The sequence below is a fragment of the Cherax quadricarinatus genome, chromosome 57, assembly GCF_038502225.1.
Source record: "Cherax quadricarinatus isolate ZL_2023a chromosome 57, ASM3850222v1, whole genome shotgun sequence".
Classification (NCBI taxonomy): domain Eukaryota; kingdom Metazoa; phylum Arthropoda; class Malacostraca; order Decapoda; family Parastacidae; genus Cherax; species Cherax quadricarinatus.
The window spans coordinates 21,215,855-21,234,893 of NC_091348.1; the positions used below are offsets into that span (position 1 = coordinate 21,215,855).

At 43.9% G+C, this 19,039-nt stretch overlaps 1 protein-coding gene across 4 annotated transcripts in view; it reads left to right on the forward strand.

The window, feature by feature from the left end:
- Positions 1–17,020, forward strand: part of LOC128693417 (collagen alpha-1(II) chain-like) — a 74,156-nt gene extending 57,136 nt beyond the window's left edge. For all 4 annotated transcript variants that reach the window (XM_070097414.1, XM_070097412.1, XM_070097413.1 and 1 more), the window contains 17 exons: positions 4,851–4,879; positions 5,527–5,667; positions 6,494–6,611; positions 6,794–6,918; positions 7,371–7,577; positions 8,065–8,272; positions 8,388–8,575; positions 8,922–9,138; positions 9,490–9,740; positions 11,992–12,405; positions 12,516–13,001; positions 13,193–13,462; positions 13,600–13,815; positions 13,915–14,611; positions 14,765–14,943; positions 15,452–15,673; positions 16,230–17,020. In XM_070097414.1, the coding sequence (XP_069953515.1) occupies positions 4,851–4,879; positions 5,527–5,667; positions 6,494–6,611; positions 6,794–6,918; positions 7,371–7,577; positions 8,065–8,272; positions 8,388–8,575; positions 8,922–9,138; positions 9,490–9,740; positions 11,992–12,405; positions 12,516–13,001; positions 13,193–13,462; positions 13,600–13,815; positions 13,915–14,611; positions 14,765–14,943; positions 15,452–15,673; positions 16,230–16,376 (4,115 nt within the window). In that variant the 3' untranslated portion in view covers positions 16,377–17,020. The remainder of the gene's footprint in view (positions 1–4,850; positions 4,880–5,526; positions 5,668–6,493; positions 6,612–6,793; positions 6,919–7,370; positions 7,578–8,064; positions 8,273–8,387; positions 8,576–8,921; positions 9,139–9,489; positions 9,741–11,991; positions 12,406–12,515; positions 13,002–13,192; positions 13,463–13,599; positions 13,816–13,914; positions 14,612–14,764; positions 14,944–15,451; positions 15,674–16,229) is intronic.
- The last annotated feature ends 2,019 nt before the right edge of the window (positions 17,021–19,039 follow it).

The window sequence follows — 19,039 nt, forward strand, 5'->3', positions numbered from 1 at the left end:
AGTCAAAGATAAGATAAAACCAGTATTGCAAACTAGAAATACCGCAGGAAATAGCAAACAAGAGGACTCCAATAGCAATAGTGAGGATAAATTACCAAAAACAACTGGTGGGAGCTCCATTGTTGGTGCTAGGGAGGATAGAAGTAAGACAGGGAAACATGCACCAACAGGGAATACAGTCACAGAAACCCAAGGCAAGCGGAAACCAAGCCTGTGCACATACTATGCACTTGGTATCTGCTGGCATGGGAAATCTGGAAAAACAGATGGGACGTGCAACTATGACCACCCTAGAAAATGCCATGCCCATATGACAACAGGAAAATGCAAACTCCCTTCCTGTAAGCTTTTTCACCCTGAAATGTGTACCTCTTCAGTACAGGAAAGACTGTGCTATAACTTAAATTGCCAGGCATACCATCTAAAGGGGACAAAAAGATACAAAACATCCAGGCCATGGGAAAACCTGGGTAGCCACAGCCACTCAAGAGGGAGAGGTTTTTTAGTGCCAGGAAGGAAAAAAAACTGGCAGGAAATGGCAGAAATCGTACACCAAATCCAGTCATTCCTGGAGTGGAACCACAGTCGATGGCCTCCACTCCAAACCAACAGATACAGATACTAATGCCGGAAAAAAAATCCCCCCCCAGTACCAACAATACCACCAGTCCGATAACATTCTTCTTTGCAAATATACAGGGTCTAAAGCCAGCAACAAACAACAAAATACCTTTCATCCGTGGACTGCTTGCAGAGGCAAAGGCAATGTTCGCGGCTTTCACTGAGACCCACATAAAGGATCACTTGGACAATGAAATATGGATCCCAGGTTACAACCTATACAGATGTGACAGAGTGAACAGGCAAAAGGGGGGGGGGTTGGCCTGTACATTGCAGAGTCACTTGTTTGCAAAGAACTGCTTAATGCCTCAAATGACGTAGTGGAAGTTTTAGCAGTAAAGGTCGAGAACCAAAACCTAGTCATTGTGGTAGTCTACAAGCCTCCGGATGCAACATCCCAGCAATTCCAGGAACAGCTGTTAAAAATTGACCACTGTCTGGAAAATCTTCCAGCTCCTGCACCCAACATCTTGCTCCTGGGGGATTTCAACTTAAGGCACTTAAAATGGAGGAATATAGCAAATAATATTGTTGCAGTAATAACACCAGGAGGCAGCTCTGATGAAAACTCACACTCACACGAGCTTTTAAATCTCTGCACAAAATTCAATTTAAACCAGCAAATAATAGAGCCTACTAGACTGGAGAATACACTAGACCTCATATTCACTAACAACGATGATCTGATAAGAAATGTCACCATATCAAAAACAATATACTCAGATCACAACATAATTGAGGTTCAGACATGTATGCGAGGAGCCCCAGACCGACAAAATGAGACTAGTCACGAGGGAGCATTCACCAAATTCAACTTCAATAACAAAAACATAAAGTGGGACCAAGTAAACCAATTCCTAACCGATATAAGCTGGGAAGATATACTAAGCAACACAGACCCAAACTTATGCCTAGAACAGATTAACTCGGTGGCACTCGATGTATGCACAAGGCTTATTCCTCTAAGAAAAAGGAGGAGTAGATGTAAAATAGAAAGAGACAGGCGCTCCCTTTACAGGCGACGGAAAAGAATAACAGAGCGGCTAAAAGAGGTCAATATATCTGAAATGCGCAGGGAGACACTGGTCAGAGAAATAGCAAGCATCGAACTTAAGCTAAAAGAATCCTTTAGGAGTCAGGAATCGCGGGAAGAACTAAAAGCTATAAATGAAATCGAAAGAAACCCAAAGTATTTCTTCTCCTATGCCAAATCAAAATCGAGAACAACGCCCAGTATTGGGCCCCTACTTAAACAAGATGGGTCCTACACAGATGACAGCAAGGAAATGAGTGAGCTACTCAAGTCCCAATATGACTCAGTTTTTAGCAAGCCGCTAACCAGACTGAGAGTCGAAGATCAAAATGAATTTTTTATGAGAGAGCCACAAAATTTGATTAACACAAGCCTATCCGATGTTATCCTGACGCCAAATGACTTTGAACAGGCGATAAATGACATGCCCATGCACTCTGCCCCAGGGCCAGACTCATGGAACTCTGTGTTCATCAAGAACTGCAAGAAGCCCCTATCACGAGCCTTTTCCATCCTATGGAGAGGGAGCATGGACACAGGGGTCGTCCCTCAGTTACTAAAAACAACAGACATAGCCCCACTCCACAAAGGGGGCAGTAAAGCAACAGCAAAGAACTACAGACCAATAGCACTAACATCCCATATCATAAAAATCTTTGAAAGGGTCCTAAGAAGCAAGATCACCACCCATCCAGAAACCCATCAGTTACACAACCCAGGGCAACATGGGTTTAGAACAGGTCGCTCCTGTCTGTCTCAACTACTGGATCACTACGACAAGGTCCTAAATGCACTAGAAGACAAAAAGAATGCAGATGTAATATATACAGACTTTGCAAAAGCCTTCGACAAGTGTGACCATGGCGTAATAGCGCACAAAATGCGCGCTAAAGGAATAACAGGAAAAGTCGGTCGATGGATCTATAATTTCCTCACTAACAGAACACAGAGAGTAGTCGTCAACAGAGTAAAGTCCGAGGCAGCTACGGTGAAAAGCTCTGTTCCACAAGGCACAGTACTAGCTCCCATCTTGTTCCTCATCCTCATATCCGACATAGACAAGGATGTCAGCCACAGCACCGTGTCTTCCTTTGCAGATGACACCCGAATCTGCATGACAGTGTCTTCCATTGCAGACACTGCAAGGCTCCAGGCGGACATCAACCAAATCTTTCAGTGGGCTGCAGAAAACAATATGAAGTTCAACGATGAGAAATTTCAATTACTCAGATATGGTAAACATGAGGAAATTAAATCTTCATCAGAGTACAAAACAAATTCTGGCCACGAAATAGAGCGAAACACCAACGTCAAAGACCTGGGAGTGATTATGTCGGAGGATCTCACCTTCAAGGACCATAACATTGTATCAATCGCATCTGCTAGAAAAATGACAGGATGGATAATGAGAACCTTCAAAACTAGGGAGGCCAAGCCCATGATGACACTCTTCAGGTCACTTGTTCTATCTAGGCTGGAATATTGCTGCACTCTAACAGCACCTTTCAAGGCAGGTGAAATTGCCGACCTAGAAAATGTACAGAGAACTTTCACGGCGCGCATAACGGAGATAAAACACCTCAATTACTGGGAGCGCTTGAGGTTTCTAAACCTGTATTCCCTGGAACGCAGGAGGGAGAGATACATGATTATATACACCTGGAAAATCCTAGAGGGACTAGTACCGAACTTGCACACGAAAATCACTCACTACGAAAGCAAAAGACTTGGCAGACGATGCACCATCCCCCCAATGAAAAGCAGGGGTGTCACTAGCACGTTAAGAGACCATACAATAAGTGTCAGGGGCCCGAGACTGTTCAACTGCCTCCCAGCACACATAAGGGGGATTACCAACAGACCCCTGGCAGTCTTCAAGCTGGCACTGGACAAGCACCTAAAGTCAGTTCCTGATCAGCCGGGCTGTGGCTCGTACGTTGGTTTGCGTGCAGCCAGCAGCAACAGCCTGGTTGATCAGGCGCTGATCCACCAGGAGGCCTGGTCACAGACCGGGCCGCGGGGGCGTTGACCCCCGAAACTCTCTCCAGGTAAACTCCAGGTGTGTATCTATATATATATATATATATATATATATATATATATATATATATATATATATATATATATATATATATATATATATATATATATATATATATATATCGTGCCAAATAGGCAAAACTTGCGATTTTGGCTTAAATAGCAACGCACTTCTTGCCGAATAAGACAAGCGAAAATTTGTGTATGCCATAATTTCGCAAAAAACCATTCAGAACCTAACGACCAAAAATATATTTCATTGTGTTTGTTTATTATTAAATTAATGTAAACTTATCTAAAATATATTTAGTTGGATTCGGCTAAATTAAATTGCGCTTGTTATAATAAGGTTAGGTATGTTTTCTAAGGTTCTTTTAGTACAAAATTATAAATTTTTACATTACCATAAATGAAAAAATATATATCTTTAAATGTATAAGAGAAAAATTTAGAAAGGCCTTAATTTTAAATGAGTTCTTGCTAAGTGACCAGTTTTACCTATTCGGCACGACATATATATGATTTTGAAATCAAATATATTTTGGTTCGAGGGCTATTTTCATAATTTTTTTTATTTATCTTGATAATCTAACCAGTGAGTTTAAATTGCATAAAAATTGAATGTTTCTAATATTGGTTGTCTATAGCATCATGTTATGTACTGAGGAAATTTTTTTTGATGCATTAGAAGAATGCAAGAACTGCCTTAATATTGCACTCTCTGGGCACAATAATGTTCCTAGCTACCTTCCTGACTTGTTCAAATTATAATATATTCGACTAGAGAGCTTTACCGCTGATGTAATTCAAATTTTAACATATATATATACGTATTATAAACCATACCACGGGCGGGATTTGAACCCGCGGTCAGAGAGTCTCAAAACTAGCTGGTCCAGTGGCTAACGCGACGGTCTGGAGTTTTGATACGTATTATATATAATTATTTCAAAAATATTCCTGCTATGACGGAGAATAGGCTTTATTGCCTTACGGAATGTAGTAATGAATTTAGAATGCATATAATTTCTTTACTTACTTATATATAACAGCTAAACTTTTTATGCGATAGGTATATGCAGGTATTTTTTATACATCTGTATGTCATAGTTACCCATGAGATTAACAGGATATTTTGCATTTTTTTCTATTCCAGAAGAACCACCAACAGACATTGTTGGGCCGGTAAGTTCCCTCTCGTGTTTCCTGTTAAATTATAAATCTTTCAGAAATTCCTTAATCGCACACCCAACACTCTACTGAATTTAATGTAAATCACTTTACTATATTCAGTATGTGTTTATTCAAAGAACTGCACATTAATGTAAATATGGGTGGAGATATCTTAGTTGAACAGGGAGGGTTAGGTTAGGTCAGGTTTGTCAGGTCTGTGGTCATATGATGCCCCGCAACTGGAGCTTGGAGAGATATGGGAGATGGAGAGCTATTTCTATATCTTAAGAAATGGATTGGCTTTTCATATACTGGATTGGAGTTGATCATTAATATATCAAGTTAGAGATACCGAGTTTTCAACTTGTTACCGTGTTTTGGATTTTTGAAATGTGAGCATAAGCTTTTTGTTTTACAATGAAGCTACTTTTCCTACATTTTTATAACACGTTCCCTACTTTTTGACATTAGTTCCCTCAGTTTTGTCATGAGTTTCCTCCGTTCTCTCATTAGTTCCCTCAATTTTATCAAGAGTTTCTCCATTTTACAGCAAGTTTCGTTTGTCTTTTAACTACTTTCCCTTCATTCCATCACTCAGTTTCCTCCTCCTCCTGCTCTTGAAGTTCTCCTCAACTAACAACTTTGCCTCCCTCCAACAGACAGCTCCGGATACCGGTTATGGCGCCTCCACCACTGGCGCGGAGGGCCCCTCTGGACCACCAGGAGACCGGGGCCCCACTGGCACGCCAGGCAGTCCCGGAACCCCTGGACAACCTGGACCCCCTGGACCCATGCCTGATGTAAGTTTCAAAATGACCTATGCCAGAAATAAATCTTAAACCTTAACACCCTTCCCCCGAATTCTATGCCTGGCATAAGTCTTAGGACTTAATGAACCCACGACATGCGACAGACAGACATTAGTCTCTTACCTTATCACACCCTGGGATGTGCTCACCATACCACAGGGTGTTTTGTTATCACTCATTTTTATTCGAATGAGTCATGGCTTCTTCATAAGAGAAATGAACTCTTGATCTAAATACTCACCCTCTTGGATACACCGGTATACTGCCGACATTAATAAAGACAGGTGGAGAACAAAACGTTGTTACAAAAGCACGTTTCGCACTTGTTTCCTTCATCACTACACGTCTTAACATCTGAAGCAATCAAAGCACATGCCTCAAGAAGGGACTTAGATGTTTCTTTTAATTATAATTGTATTTGGAATTTAAAAATCGTGTTTTCTGGCACTTGGATGTTGGCATTTAGTACAGAGAAAAGAATAATAATTGAATATTTCATTGTAAAATTAATTTTATATCCTATGTATCATACCTAGATTAATGCTAAGCGAATAAGGACTCTATTAGCATTGTAGCTTGTAGGAGCCAAGTGATGTCAAGGTGCTGTAACATTCCCAGTACTTTATTGTGAGATTAATGTGAAATGCTAAACCAAAGTAAGTCAGGCGGAAAATGGTGAAGGCTCGATCCTAAATTCACTAAGCATGAGACAGACGGATATGCTTCCTACAGTAAGTGTAATCGCCTAGTTGCTTATGTGTTCTGGTAATACTGTATCAACGACAGTTGTAATAATTGTTTTGGTTTGCTTGGACAGATTTCACCATGGTTGACACAGCTTTCGCAGTCCCAAGGAGGAGAGAAAGGACCTCAGCCTGATCCATTTAGCTACCTGCAATCTCAAGTTGGACCTGTCGGACCCAGAGGATCCCCAGGTACGATCAACTCATAGCTTACAAGTGAATTAGTATAAGATATAAATTGTAGTTCATTCTCGCTCTCTCTCTCTCACGATATGCTTAAAAAGTGTATCATGTAGTTGTATTGCCACAGAAATCTCAGTGTCAACTATCCTGGGAGTGTCTGTAGTGAGTGAGTCTTCCCTTGTCTCTTGTAGGAGCACCAGGTCCCTCTGGCCCTCAAGGTTTCCAGGGAATGCGAGGAGAACCAGGTGACCCAGGACCCATTGGTCCTTCTGGTCCTCCAGGACCACGCGGAATGCCCGGAATCCCTGGAAAAGATGTAGGTCATGGCTGCGTCAGGAATAACTGATTTCCAGTTTCTCTGTTGGATAAGTTCTGACTATTTTTGCCTTGTCGATAACTGCTTCCTGTTTTGTTCTGATTTTTCGTGCCATTTTTTCCTTAGTTGATAGCTTGTATTAAAAATGATTTTGCACTGATTATTAATTTTATTTTATAGTTTTAGTAAGGTTAGTTATTTAGTAAATAATATTTCATTATGTTAGGTAAAAGGACACAAGTGGAACTACTGTGATATTTTATTGTGGCAACATTTCGCTCTCCTGGAGAGTGAAACGTTGCCATAATAAAATATCACATTAGTTGCACTTATGTCCTTTTACCTAACATATTGTCGGTAATTCTACCAACATTAATACAATGTAGCATTACTGTGAGAATGCAGATGACTTTCTACCAATGCGTTAGTTATTAACAAGGTTTCGTTCTCAGGGTGAGAATGGAGAGGATGGTTCTGCTGGTCCACCAGGCTCAGCTGGACCCCCTGGTCCCCGTGGTCTGCCCGGCATGCCTGGTCTTCCTGGTGTGAAGGGACACCGTGGCTTCTCTGGTCTAGACGGAGCTAAGGGAGAACAGGGTCAGATGGGTGACAAGGGAGCAGCAGGACCCGGTGGTCCACCTGGCCCCATTGGTCCAATGGTGAGTGATTTTTTCATCTAGCAGCACTTGCCTTGGACTTCTTACATGTCATAATATCTACAATTATTTGACAAACGTCTCAGGTGCTGCATCAAAAATTTATTTTAATACGTATTTTGAATTATTTAAATGTTCCAAGAAGAGTCTAAATGCCATTATCTTCTCTGGGAATGGATGTTCCCAAAGGCAATAAGAATATAAATACGTATAAAGAATAAGCAAATATTACTTTGTATATACAGTAGTTAGATATGATATAGTGTTCAATAATAACCCACATAGAGTCAGAAACTCCGAAGATTGATTGGTCTATACATTTCCTTCCCTCTTCTGGGATCCCAGAACTGGATGGAAATATACACGCCAATTAATATTTTAATTTTCTGTCTCCATGTAGGTTATTATTGAGTACATTTTTGGTATCCATATGTTATAATATTAACTATAATATTGGATGTGTACTGAGAGGCTGTGTTGCATGGTACAGGGTTCAGCTGGTCCACGTGGTGAACGTGGCAGGGAAGGTCCACCAGGTCCGCCTGGCTTAAGAGGTATCGATGGCATCGCTGGTCCTCCTGGTCCTCCAGGTCCACCCGGCAAGTCTGGTCCCCCTGGCTTCCCTGGAAGTGCTGGAGCTAAGGGTGACCAGGGTGTACAGGGCTCTAAGGGTTCTCAAGGTCTCCAGGGCCCTCGAGGTAGGCATATAACCATCACTCTGCACTAACTTTTTGATCAATATTCTTTGACCCTTTTAGTATTACTGCTCTTTGTTTTGCTCTTAATACCTGCCTGTAACTCTGTACTTCACAGGTGAAGCTGGAAAGCCTGGGGCTCCAGGAGAAACAGGACCGCAAGGTTCATCGGGAAAAGATGGCCTCCCTGGAGAGAAGGGTGCACCTGGTTCTCAGGGAGATTCTGGACCCCCAGGTTTCCCAGGGGCCCGGGGTCCCCCAGGTCTTCCTGGTAGCCCTGGCATGCCTGGTAACAAGGGTGAGAGGGTAAGTAACCTAAATATAAATACAAATGGTTTGTTATTAAAAGCATAACATAGCAATAATATAGATTTTTACGTAACTTCATGGTGTGTGTGTCGGTGTTCTCTTCCCAGTTTAGGACCAAGACAAAATAATAGAGCCTTTAGTAGATGTTTCATGCAAAGGTAATGTTCACAAGCTCATGACTTTGACTGGAGCATTGTGGAATAAAAGCTTGACCTGTTGTAGGTTAGTACATGTGAACATTTTTCTTGTCAGTCATTCCCCAGGTTGCTCAATCACATTGTTGTTGCAGATTTAAGATATACGATGAGACAGAGGGAAGTATTGAATGTTCTTGTTGTTACAGGGTCTGGGTGGAGAGCGAGGCTTCAAGGGTGAACTGGGAATGAAGGGAGAAGGTGGAACACCTGGTCCTCGAGGCCTTCCTGGCGCCCCTGGATCCCCTGGTAAACGTGGCAAGAGAGGTATACGAGGACCTCCTGGAGGAGTTGGCCCTCAGGGTGAGCGTGGACCAACAGGAGGCCGTGGCCTTCCAGGTGCTGATGGACCTCCAGGCCCCAAAGGTGAGTCTTAACGTGGCACTGACATGCAAGAGAGTCATTCATATATATGGTAATAATTTTTTATTGTTTTTAGCAATTAATAATTAGAAGATTATATTTATCATGCAGTCACCTGCAAGTTAATCAGATTATTTTTTTTATAATATGGTTGAATTTACCTTCAAGGGGGGACTGAGTGCATGAGTGCTGGTAAAGGTCATCTGATCCAAGAAACTGGAGCTACTCTCATCTTCCTCGAATCATACTTGATCACTTCTTATTCTCCAGGCTCTATATGACCCTTACAGACTTGGTCCTTCCCTATGAATTTCATAACAATGATAATAATATGGGTGAATTTCTATCCTCAAGGTCAGAGTGGTGACCCTGGCCCTACAGGAACTGTTGGCCAGAAAGGCCGTGGTGGAGACCCTGGTCCCCCTGGCCTGCCTGGCCGTCAAGGCTTGCGAGGACCCACTGGTCTTTCTGGTCCATCTGGCAAAACTGGTCGCCCTGGTGACCGTGGTCCACCAGGCGCTGACGGCAAACCTGGTGATCAAGGACCTCAGGGTATTCAGGGTCTGCCTGGGCCTATGGGACCTCCTGGACCTATTGGACCTATTGTAAGTACAAATTCATTAATTTTACAAACAGTACCAAAAGCAGATTTAACATTTTCTTTCCATGTAAGACAAATTCACTTTGACCTTTGATATTCACCAGAGTATCTTGTGATCTTAAAAACCTTAGTACCTAGCATTGTTATCCAGTACCTCGCTACAGGGATCTAGTTAAAATCTTTGTATAAAACAATACTTTCGAAAATCAATATTTGACTAGTGGCATACTCCTGTGCTCACCTAATTGTGGTTGCAGGGGTCGAGACTCAGCTCCTGGCCCCGCCTCTTCACTGATCGCTACTAGGTCCTCTCTCTCTCTGCTTCCTGAGCTTTGTCATACCTCGTCTTAAAGCTATGTATGGTTCCTGCCTCCACTACATCACTTGCTAGGCTATTCCACTTCCTAACGACTCTGTGACTGAAGAAGTACTTCTTAACATCCCTGTGATTCGTCTGAGTCTTCAGCTTCCAATTGTGACCTTTTGTTTCTGTGTTCCCTCTTTGGAACATCCTGTCTCTGTCCACCTTGTCTATTCCACACATTATTTTGTATGTTGTTATCATGTCTCCCCTGACCCTCCTGTCCTCCAGTGTTGTCAGTCCAATTTCCCTCAACCTTTCTTCGTAGGACATTCCTTTGAGCTCTGGAACTAGCTTTGTTGCAAACCTTTGTACTTTCTCTAATTTCTTGACGTGCTTGACCAGGTGTGGGTTCTAAACTGGTGCTGCATACTCCAGTATGGGCCTGACGTACACAGTGTACAGTGTCTTGAACGATTCCTTACTAAGGTATCGGAACACTATTCTCAGGTTTGCCAGGCGCCCATATTCTGCAGCAGTTATCTGGTTGATGTGTGCCTCCAGAGACGTACTCGATGTTATGGTCACCCCAAGATCTTTCTCCTTGAGTGAGGTTTGCAGCCTTTGTCCACCTAGCCTATACTCTGTCTGCAGTCTTCTTTGCCCTTCCTCAATCTTCATGACTTTGCTCTTTGGCAGGGTTGAAATTGAGAAGCCAGTTGCTGGACCATGTGTCCAGCCTATCCAGGTCTCTTTGTAGTCCTGGCTGATAATCATCTGATTTAATCCTTCTCATTAGCCTCACATCATATGCAAACAGGGACACTTCAGAGTCTATCCCTTCCACCATGTCATTCACATATATCAAAAATAGCATTGGCTCTAGGACTGACCCCTGTTGGATCCCGCTCGTCACAGGAGCCCACTGTGATACCTCATCACATACCATGACCCGTTGTTGCCTCCCTGTCAGGTATTCTCTGATCCATTGCAGTGCCCTTCCTGTTATACATGCCTGATCCTCCAGCTTTTGCACTAATCTCCTGTGAGGAACTGTGTCAAAGGCCTTCCTGCAGTCCAGGAAAATGCAATCAACCCACCCCTCTCCCTCGTTTCTTACTTCTGTTACCTTGTCCTAAAACTCCAGAAGGTTTGTGACACAGAATTTGCCTCCCATGAATCCGTGCTGGTTGTTTATAATCTTGTTTCGTTCCAGGCGCTCTACCACTCTCCTCCTGATAATCTTCTCCATGACTTTGCATACTATACATGTCAGAGACACTGGTCTGTAGTTTAGTGCCTCGTTTCTGTCTCATTTCTGTCTCGTTTCTGTCTCATTTCCATTGCTTCTAACACAATTCATTAGTATGTGTGTACTGAAATAAAGTGATAGTGTATTGTAAAAAAAATATTTATTAAATAATAGGTAATATCACTCAGTGATTTTACGATACTAAATGTCATGCTTATTTTGTATCCATAAAATTCAATAAATATCAGTCTATGAATTTATAAAATACTTATACATGTAACAATAATAATATCTTTATTTACTACAAGTACATGTACATGGTATACAGGCCTAACTGACATCAATGACATACTACTATATAGAAAGCCGCTTGTTATGCTGAGCATTTCGGGCAAATTAGGTCAGTTTTTGTCCCAGGATGCGACTAACACCCAGGTACCCATTTTACACTCATAGGTGAACAGGGACAGCAGGTGTCTTATGGAAACACGTCCTTAATATTTTCCAGCCATACCAGAGGAGATTCGAACCCTGGACCTCAGTGTGTGAGCTGAGTGTGTTAGTGATCAAGCTATGGGACACCTCGTTAATAATGAAACTTTTTATGAGACATAGATTATCATCATCAGTTATACTCAACTTTTTCATTATTATTCGTAATTATGAATGTAGCTCATGCAGAATGTGGCCTCTCCTTTTCAGGGTGAAGCTGGTAAGGACGGTAATCCCGGGGAGACTGGTGCCACTGGCCCCCGTGGTGATCCAGGAAAGGATGGTGCTCAAGGGCCCCCAGGCATTGCAGGACCAACAGGTGCCCCTGGTGAGCGAGGGCCCCCTGGATCACCAGGTGCTCGTGGCTTCCAGGGTCTTCCTGGTTCTCCTGGCATTTCTGGTGCTAATGGCAAGGACGGAGAGGCTGGACTACAGGGTCCTCGGGGTCTGCCTGGTGGTGCTGGTCTCCGTGGTCAGCGAGGCTTCCCTGGAGAGCGAGGAGCTCAGGGCCCCCCTGGAGAGACAGGCAAGCGTGGAGAGTCTGGTCAGGCTGGTCCTGATGGACCTGCAGGGCCTTCTGGTCCCCCTGGACAAAAGGGTCATTCTGGTCCTTCTGGTCTTGTCGTAAGTACTCATTATTATAGTCATCTTACATATTATTTTACAAAAGTTGACAACAATGATAAACTGTAATTATGCATTCAGAATTTATCTTCATTGGTGGCTGTATACAGGGTCTACCAGGAGGTCGAGGACCTTCTGGTCTTCCAGGAGAGAAAGGTGAACGTGGAGCCTTGGGAAGAGTTGGACCTGAGGGCCCACCGGGTCGTCAGGGTGACCAGGGCCCTCAAGGTATCATGGGCCCAGTTGGACCTCCAGGAGAACCTGCAGAGAAGGGAGACCCAGGTCCACCAGGTCCTCCTGGTGAGCCTGGTGCCAATGGAATGACAGGAGACCGAGGCCAACAGGGCGAGCAGGGTCTGCAAGGCTTCCCTGGACCTATTGGACCTCCTGGGTCTGCAGGACCAAAAGGACAACGTGGTCTACCTGGCCAGAAGGGTGCTCAGGGTAACCCTGGCTTGGTAGGACAACCTGGAGAACCTGGGCCTCAGGGTCTAGCTGGACTCACGGGTGCAAAGGGACAGCGAGGTGAACTTGGACAACGAGGAGAGCCTGGTTTGATGGGTCCCCCTGGACGACCAGGCAATGCTGGAACACCTGTGAGTAGTGGTTGTGTTTACTTGTGCTCTATTGTTTATCTGTACTTAATATATTGCTGCTGATGTTAAGGTTGTATCAAGCCCCCATCACTGTATAACTCTTACGGTTTAGCGCTTCTTTATTATAATAATAATAATAATCAAGCCCCACTTAATAAAGAAGAAATTTTACATCTTATTTATCCCCATAGGGAACCCCAGGTGACCAAGGACCTCCAGGTCCTAGTGGCAACCCTGGAATCAAGGGAACTCCTGGTGATACTGGTCGACCTGGTCTACCTGGACCAACTGGTCAGCCTGGTGCCCCTGGAGCCGAGGGACCTAAGGGTGAAGCTGGTCCTGAGGGTCGTCCCGGAGCTATTGGTCAACCTGGCCCTGTTGGACCATCAGGAGAACGTGGCCTGCCTGGATTGCCTGGACCACCTGGTCCCCCTGGCCTTCGAGGAAAAACTGGCGAGCGTGTGAGTAATACTTCTGCATTTTGTAACATGAACACACTTTACTTTCATGACAAGATCAAAAGTGGCAATAAAATATAATATTTTTGGCAATTGTAACTTATTCGTTGTATAATTTTTATTACACTTCCTATTAACAGGGTGAACCAGGTTCAGAAGGAAAACGTGGTGATGAAGGTCCCATTGGTCCCCCTGGATTAACTGGTGCTGTTGGTCCCATTGGTCCCACTGGTGACACTGGTGCTCCTGGTGCCGACGGTAAACCTGGACCTCCTGGTATTGCTGGACGAACAGGAGACAAAGGCCCACCAGGTACACCAGGACCTCAAGGAGGCTCTGGACCCACTGGTTTACCCGTAAGTAGTTTCATATTGTTTCTCTTGTAATATATAGTGTCATCTTGATCTAAAACTACTGTCGTGTCAATTATTACTAATTGATATTTATTATATTAGGGCCCACCTGGTCCTGCTGGACCCATTGGCCCGACTGGAGAACGTGGAGATCGTGGAGAGGTTGGTCCACAGGGCGTGGAGGGCTCTTCAGGTCCCAGAGGAAAGCCTGGAGCACCAGGTTCACAAGGAGAGACTGGAGAACCAGGAGCAGTAGGTCCAAAGGGTGCCAAAGGACACAGAGGCCTCATTGGTCTTCAAGGTCTTCCTGGTCCTCAGGGTCCATCTGGTGACAAAGGTGTACCCGGTGTTGCTGGTCCACCTGGACCCTCTGGTGAACCTGGTCCTAAGGGTCCACCTGGTCGCGATGGAGGAATTGGTCCACAGGGTATCATGGGTCCTCCTGGTCCTCGTGGTCCTAGTGGAGAAGAAGGTAAATCTGGCCAACCTGGTTCACCTGGTCCAGCTGGTCCTCCTGGTCCACCTGGCGAATCTATGGGTTATGATGCAGCAGCGCTAGCAGCTTTGCTTGGGCAGGGCCAGGCCAAGGGTCCAGATCCTCTCCAAGGTGACGATTCCGAACTGCCTCCTCGTCTCTTTGGCAAAGAAATTACAGATGACGAACGTCGTGACCTCATTACCAAGGCCTACGAGCAACTTAAGACATCCTTCAAGAAGTTCCTCAGACCAGAAGGCTCGAAGGACTCCCCAGCAAAGACATGTCGGGACCTGGCCTACACTCACCCAGAACTTCCTAGTGGTATGTGCAAAAGGAAAGATTCTTATGTACTATAAATATTTTATACATTCAGATACTTCCAGCTTTTCAAGTTGAAAACTTGCTAATGCTACACATTTCTACCAAAAAAAATCTGTGAAATAAAACTTGCATGGAATTTCTCCCCTTCTACAGGAGAGTACTGGGTGGATCCCAATGAGGGTGATGTGAAAGATGCCATTGTGGTTCACTGCGACATGGAGAAGAAGGCAACGTGCATCTTGCCCCAGCCTGATATGACACAGGAATTCACATGGCGTGGACAGCCTCGAGGAATTGTCTGGCTCGGAGAGGACATCAAACCAGGTTTTGAGGTGTGTTGTGTGCTTGTTAGTTACTACCTTTCAGTAGGGTGTGAAGGTAGGCTCAGTGGTTGTTAGTTACTAACTGTAGGGTACCAAGGCTAGGGAGTACAAAATTTGTGGTGGTAGTGACCATGTAAGAATAACTGTGAAGGAGGTATTGGTAGTGGCTTTGTAGCGGTGGTAGAGGTGGTGGTGGCTGTGTAGTTGTGGTAGAGGTGGTGGTGGCTGTGTAGTGGTGGTAGAGGTGGTGGCAGCTGTGTAGTGGTGGTAGAGGTGGTGGTGGTGGGTGTGTAGTGGTGGTAGAGGTTATGGTGGCTGTGTAGTGGTGGTAGAGGTGGTGGTAGCTGTGTAGTGGTGGTAGAGGTGGTGGTAGCTGTGTAGTGGTGGTGGCTGTGTAATGGTGGTAGAGGTGGTGATGGGTGTGTAGTGGTGGTGGTGGCTGTATAGGAAGAACTATGTATGATCTTGTGTTGAATATATTTGCCTTGATTTTACATGTATATTCGGATTTTCACAGTTCACATATAAGGCGGACAGCAACCAGATGCAGTTCCTACAGCTGCTGTCATCAGAGGCGACCCAACAGCTCACTTACCACTGCAAGAACTCCGTTGCTGTCTTCGACTCTCACAGGAGAAACCTACGCAATGCCTTGCAGATCATGACTGTCTCAGACACAGAGCTTAAGGCCAGAGGAAACAGGAAGTTTAAATACAGAGTTATTGAAGATGGCTGTAAAGTAAGTCTTCTTGTACTTTTATGGTTGGGAATATATTGACTGGGTCTGAGTAAGGTAGGTAGTGTACTAGATCTGGTGTAGTACGTGTGTTTGCAATGAGTCTCACCCAAATAACATAAATGATTCAGGTAGCATCCAGGCTGCTTAGGCAGAAAGATCAGGAAGGAGACTTCGTGCCCACAAACATCTTTTGAAGGTATACTGCTAGTCCAGATTATTATGCTTTGTGTGAAGTGCTCAACCCCCTTGGTCCATTCATTGTAAATTTTGGGCCTCAATCCTACATCCACTAATCATGAGACATGCTACCAAGCAGTAGCACTACCATTTCATAACTTCCCCGTTTATGTCACTTTGTGTTCTGAGGTTGGTTTGTTGTTTCGTGTCACCAGGCAAGTAAACATACATGTCGCTGTAAGGTCTATGGAGACGACTTAAAATGGCCCTCAAAAATTTTGAAATTTTATTTGTTTTTTGTCCCAAACAGAAGTAGTCTGTTCACACACACACACACACATTCTCCAACTAAACTAATTCCTGTATGTCCTTTCCCCAGGCGAGACTTCCCACTTGGGCCTCCACCAAGATCGAGTACCGCACAGAGAAGCCACAACGACTACCCTTCGTGGACATTGGTGTGCGGGACGTCGGAGAACCCAACCAATCCTTTAAGATCGAACTGGGACCCGTGTGCTATGCGTAGAACACGCTCCTCCCACATTATACGCAAAAAAACCACCGTGTAAAGCCAGCGGGCGAGCTAGGGAGGCTGGAGGTGCAGTGGAGGGTGTGGTGAACTATATAGTGATGAGTAACAGTGATGCTGCTGTTGAGTGATGATTCTCGTAGTGAATGTTGATCCATCAGATGTGTCCCCCAAGAAGCATATAGATGATCCTACTCTTCTCTATTATCGTGTCCTCCTTGTGGCTCCTCCTCCATTGCTCATTCCCGCTATCCATGTTGATTTTATCATTATAATTTTATTTTAGGATAACCGCTCGCCACTCTCTATTTTCCTACTCTTTCCATATTTTCCCATGTTCTTGATCTTGACTTTTTCACTACATCAGTAGGTTAGAAACAGACACTGCCGAATACTTCGAATACGAAGCGCCATCGAAATACAAATAAGTGTAAAGTATTTGTTAATAAGTGAGAAGTGTGGTACTAAGGAGACAAGAACTCACAACTGTGTACATTTTGTATAATAAGAAGAAAACATATAGAGTGGTTTGGATAAACTCCAAACACACAGTCGGGATAAAAAAAAAAAATATTTTTCGACTAGAAAGATTTATAGGTTTTTTGTAAATTTACCAAAAATAAAAAAAAGAAGGGGAATAATGTTGTCTTTATCCTTTTTACAATGATAAATTAATTACTACCCCTTATCATCATCCATCTTCACCATGATACTGTCACTTGTACTCACCTCTCAAGGGAGGTTCCTTGATGCTGCTGAAGGGCCCTTGATCCAAGGAATTGGACCTGTTCAACCATTCCTTGGATAGAACCTGAATGCCTCCTGTACTCCCAGGTGCTGCATAATAATAATAATAATAATTGATATATGTAGTCCACTCTTGAATACATACATTTTTTTTCAACTGAAGCACAGTTTTTCATCTATATATCCTATGTATGGATATTTAGATGCTTACTGACTCCGCTAGCGTTTAGCTCTGGGTTCTACTTGATCTACTGGGATTTTTTTTCCCGTTTCTTTTCCCCAAAAGAACTTTCGTTCCTTTCAGAATTCCTGCACCACTTTTGCCACTATTGATTCACACCTATTGCTGGAGGTTCCTTGATGCTGGTGAGGAGCTTCTGATCCAAGGAATTGGACCTGCCCTCCCACTGACTCGAACCTAAATACCTCCCATTCTTCCAAGCACTATACAACTCCTACAGGTTCAGCGCTCCCCCATGAATGTAATATTTCTTCCAAGGGAAACTGGCTAGCCAGACTTGAGTCCTGGAGGGGAAAGGTACAGTGCCTGCACTCTGAAGGAGGGGCGGGGGATATTTGCAGTCTGGGTGGGCATGTGAACTGTAGTATCGGTCTATCACTGGCAAGACAGTGATAGTGTGAATAACGGTGAAAGTGTTTCTTCTTTATCGGGTCACCCTGCCTTAGTGGGAGACGGCCGGTAAAAAAAAAATGTCTTCCCAAGAAACTGAGAAGGATCGATACGGCGTGAGTCGTAATGGCCCTATAAACCTAATCACAATAAATAAATTAGCCTACTTCTGCACTGGCCTTTTGTAGAGTGAAGATGTCTTGAGAATGGGCGATGAATTTTACCTGTTTTTTTTTTTTTATATTGGCACGTTTGTCTTATCCTCAGCCTTCTGAGCAGTTGATATAGGTGCCATACATCAATCAACTCCTAGCTTCGGGGAAGCCTGTTGTTGTTGATTCAGATAATAATAATAAGATAAGATAAGATAAGATTTCGTTCGGATTTTTAACCCCGGAGGGCTAGCCACCCAGGATAACCCAAGAAAGTCAGTGCATCATCGAGGACTGTCTAACTTATTTCCATTGGGGTCCTTAATCTTGTCCCCCAGGATGCGACCCACACCAGTCGACTAACACCCAGGTACCTATTTGCTGCTAGGTGAACAGGACAACAGGTGTAAGGAAACGTGTCGAAATGTTTCCACCCGCCGGGAATCGAGCCCGGGCCCTCCGTGTGTGAAGCGGGAGCTGTGCCGGGGTTTAGGCAAACTGGCCCACCTGACCTAATTGGGAATTTATTGGTCACGTTTCTGTTTCGCTATGAAATCTTGCTTCCTTTATCACAGCTCATACATTGAGATCCGTGGTTCGATCCCCGGTATGGGTAGAAACATTGGGGCATTTCTTGAGACTCGTGCTGTCCCAATTTACCTGAGTACTCACCTAATTGTACTCACCTAATTGTGGTTGCAAGGGTCGAGACTCAGCTCCTGGCCCCGCCTCTGAGTGTTAGTCGACTGATGTGCGTCGCATCCAGGGACAAAATTGACCTAATTTGCTTGAAATGCTCTGCACAACAAAGGACTTTCTATATAGTAGTATGTCAGTGATGTCAGCTATAGTTTAATATAACTTATATCATTTACATATAGAAATTAAGATTATTATTATTATTCCGGTTCGTATTTGGGTAGTTTTCCCGGTATGGGGTGCATAATAAACATATTAAACTAACTAACCTCCCGGGAAGCAGGATTCACTAAGACGTAATATCTGGTAGTCCTTAACAACACCACAACACAACTTCTTGGATCTCGGGAAAAATTTCAAGAAGGGACGTAAACCTCGAAACTCTGTGTAAGTATAGTGTTTTCCTTGCATTAGACGAGGTCTTATGTAGT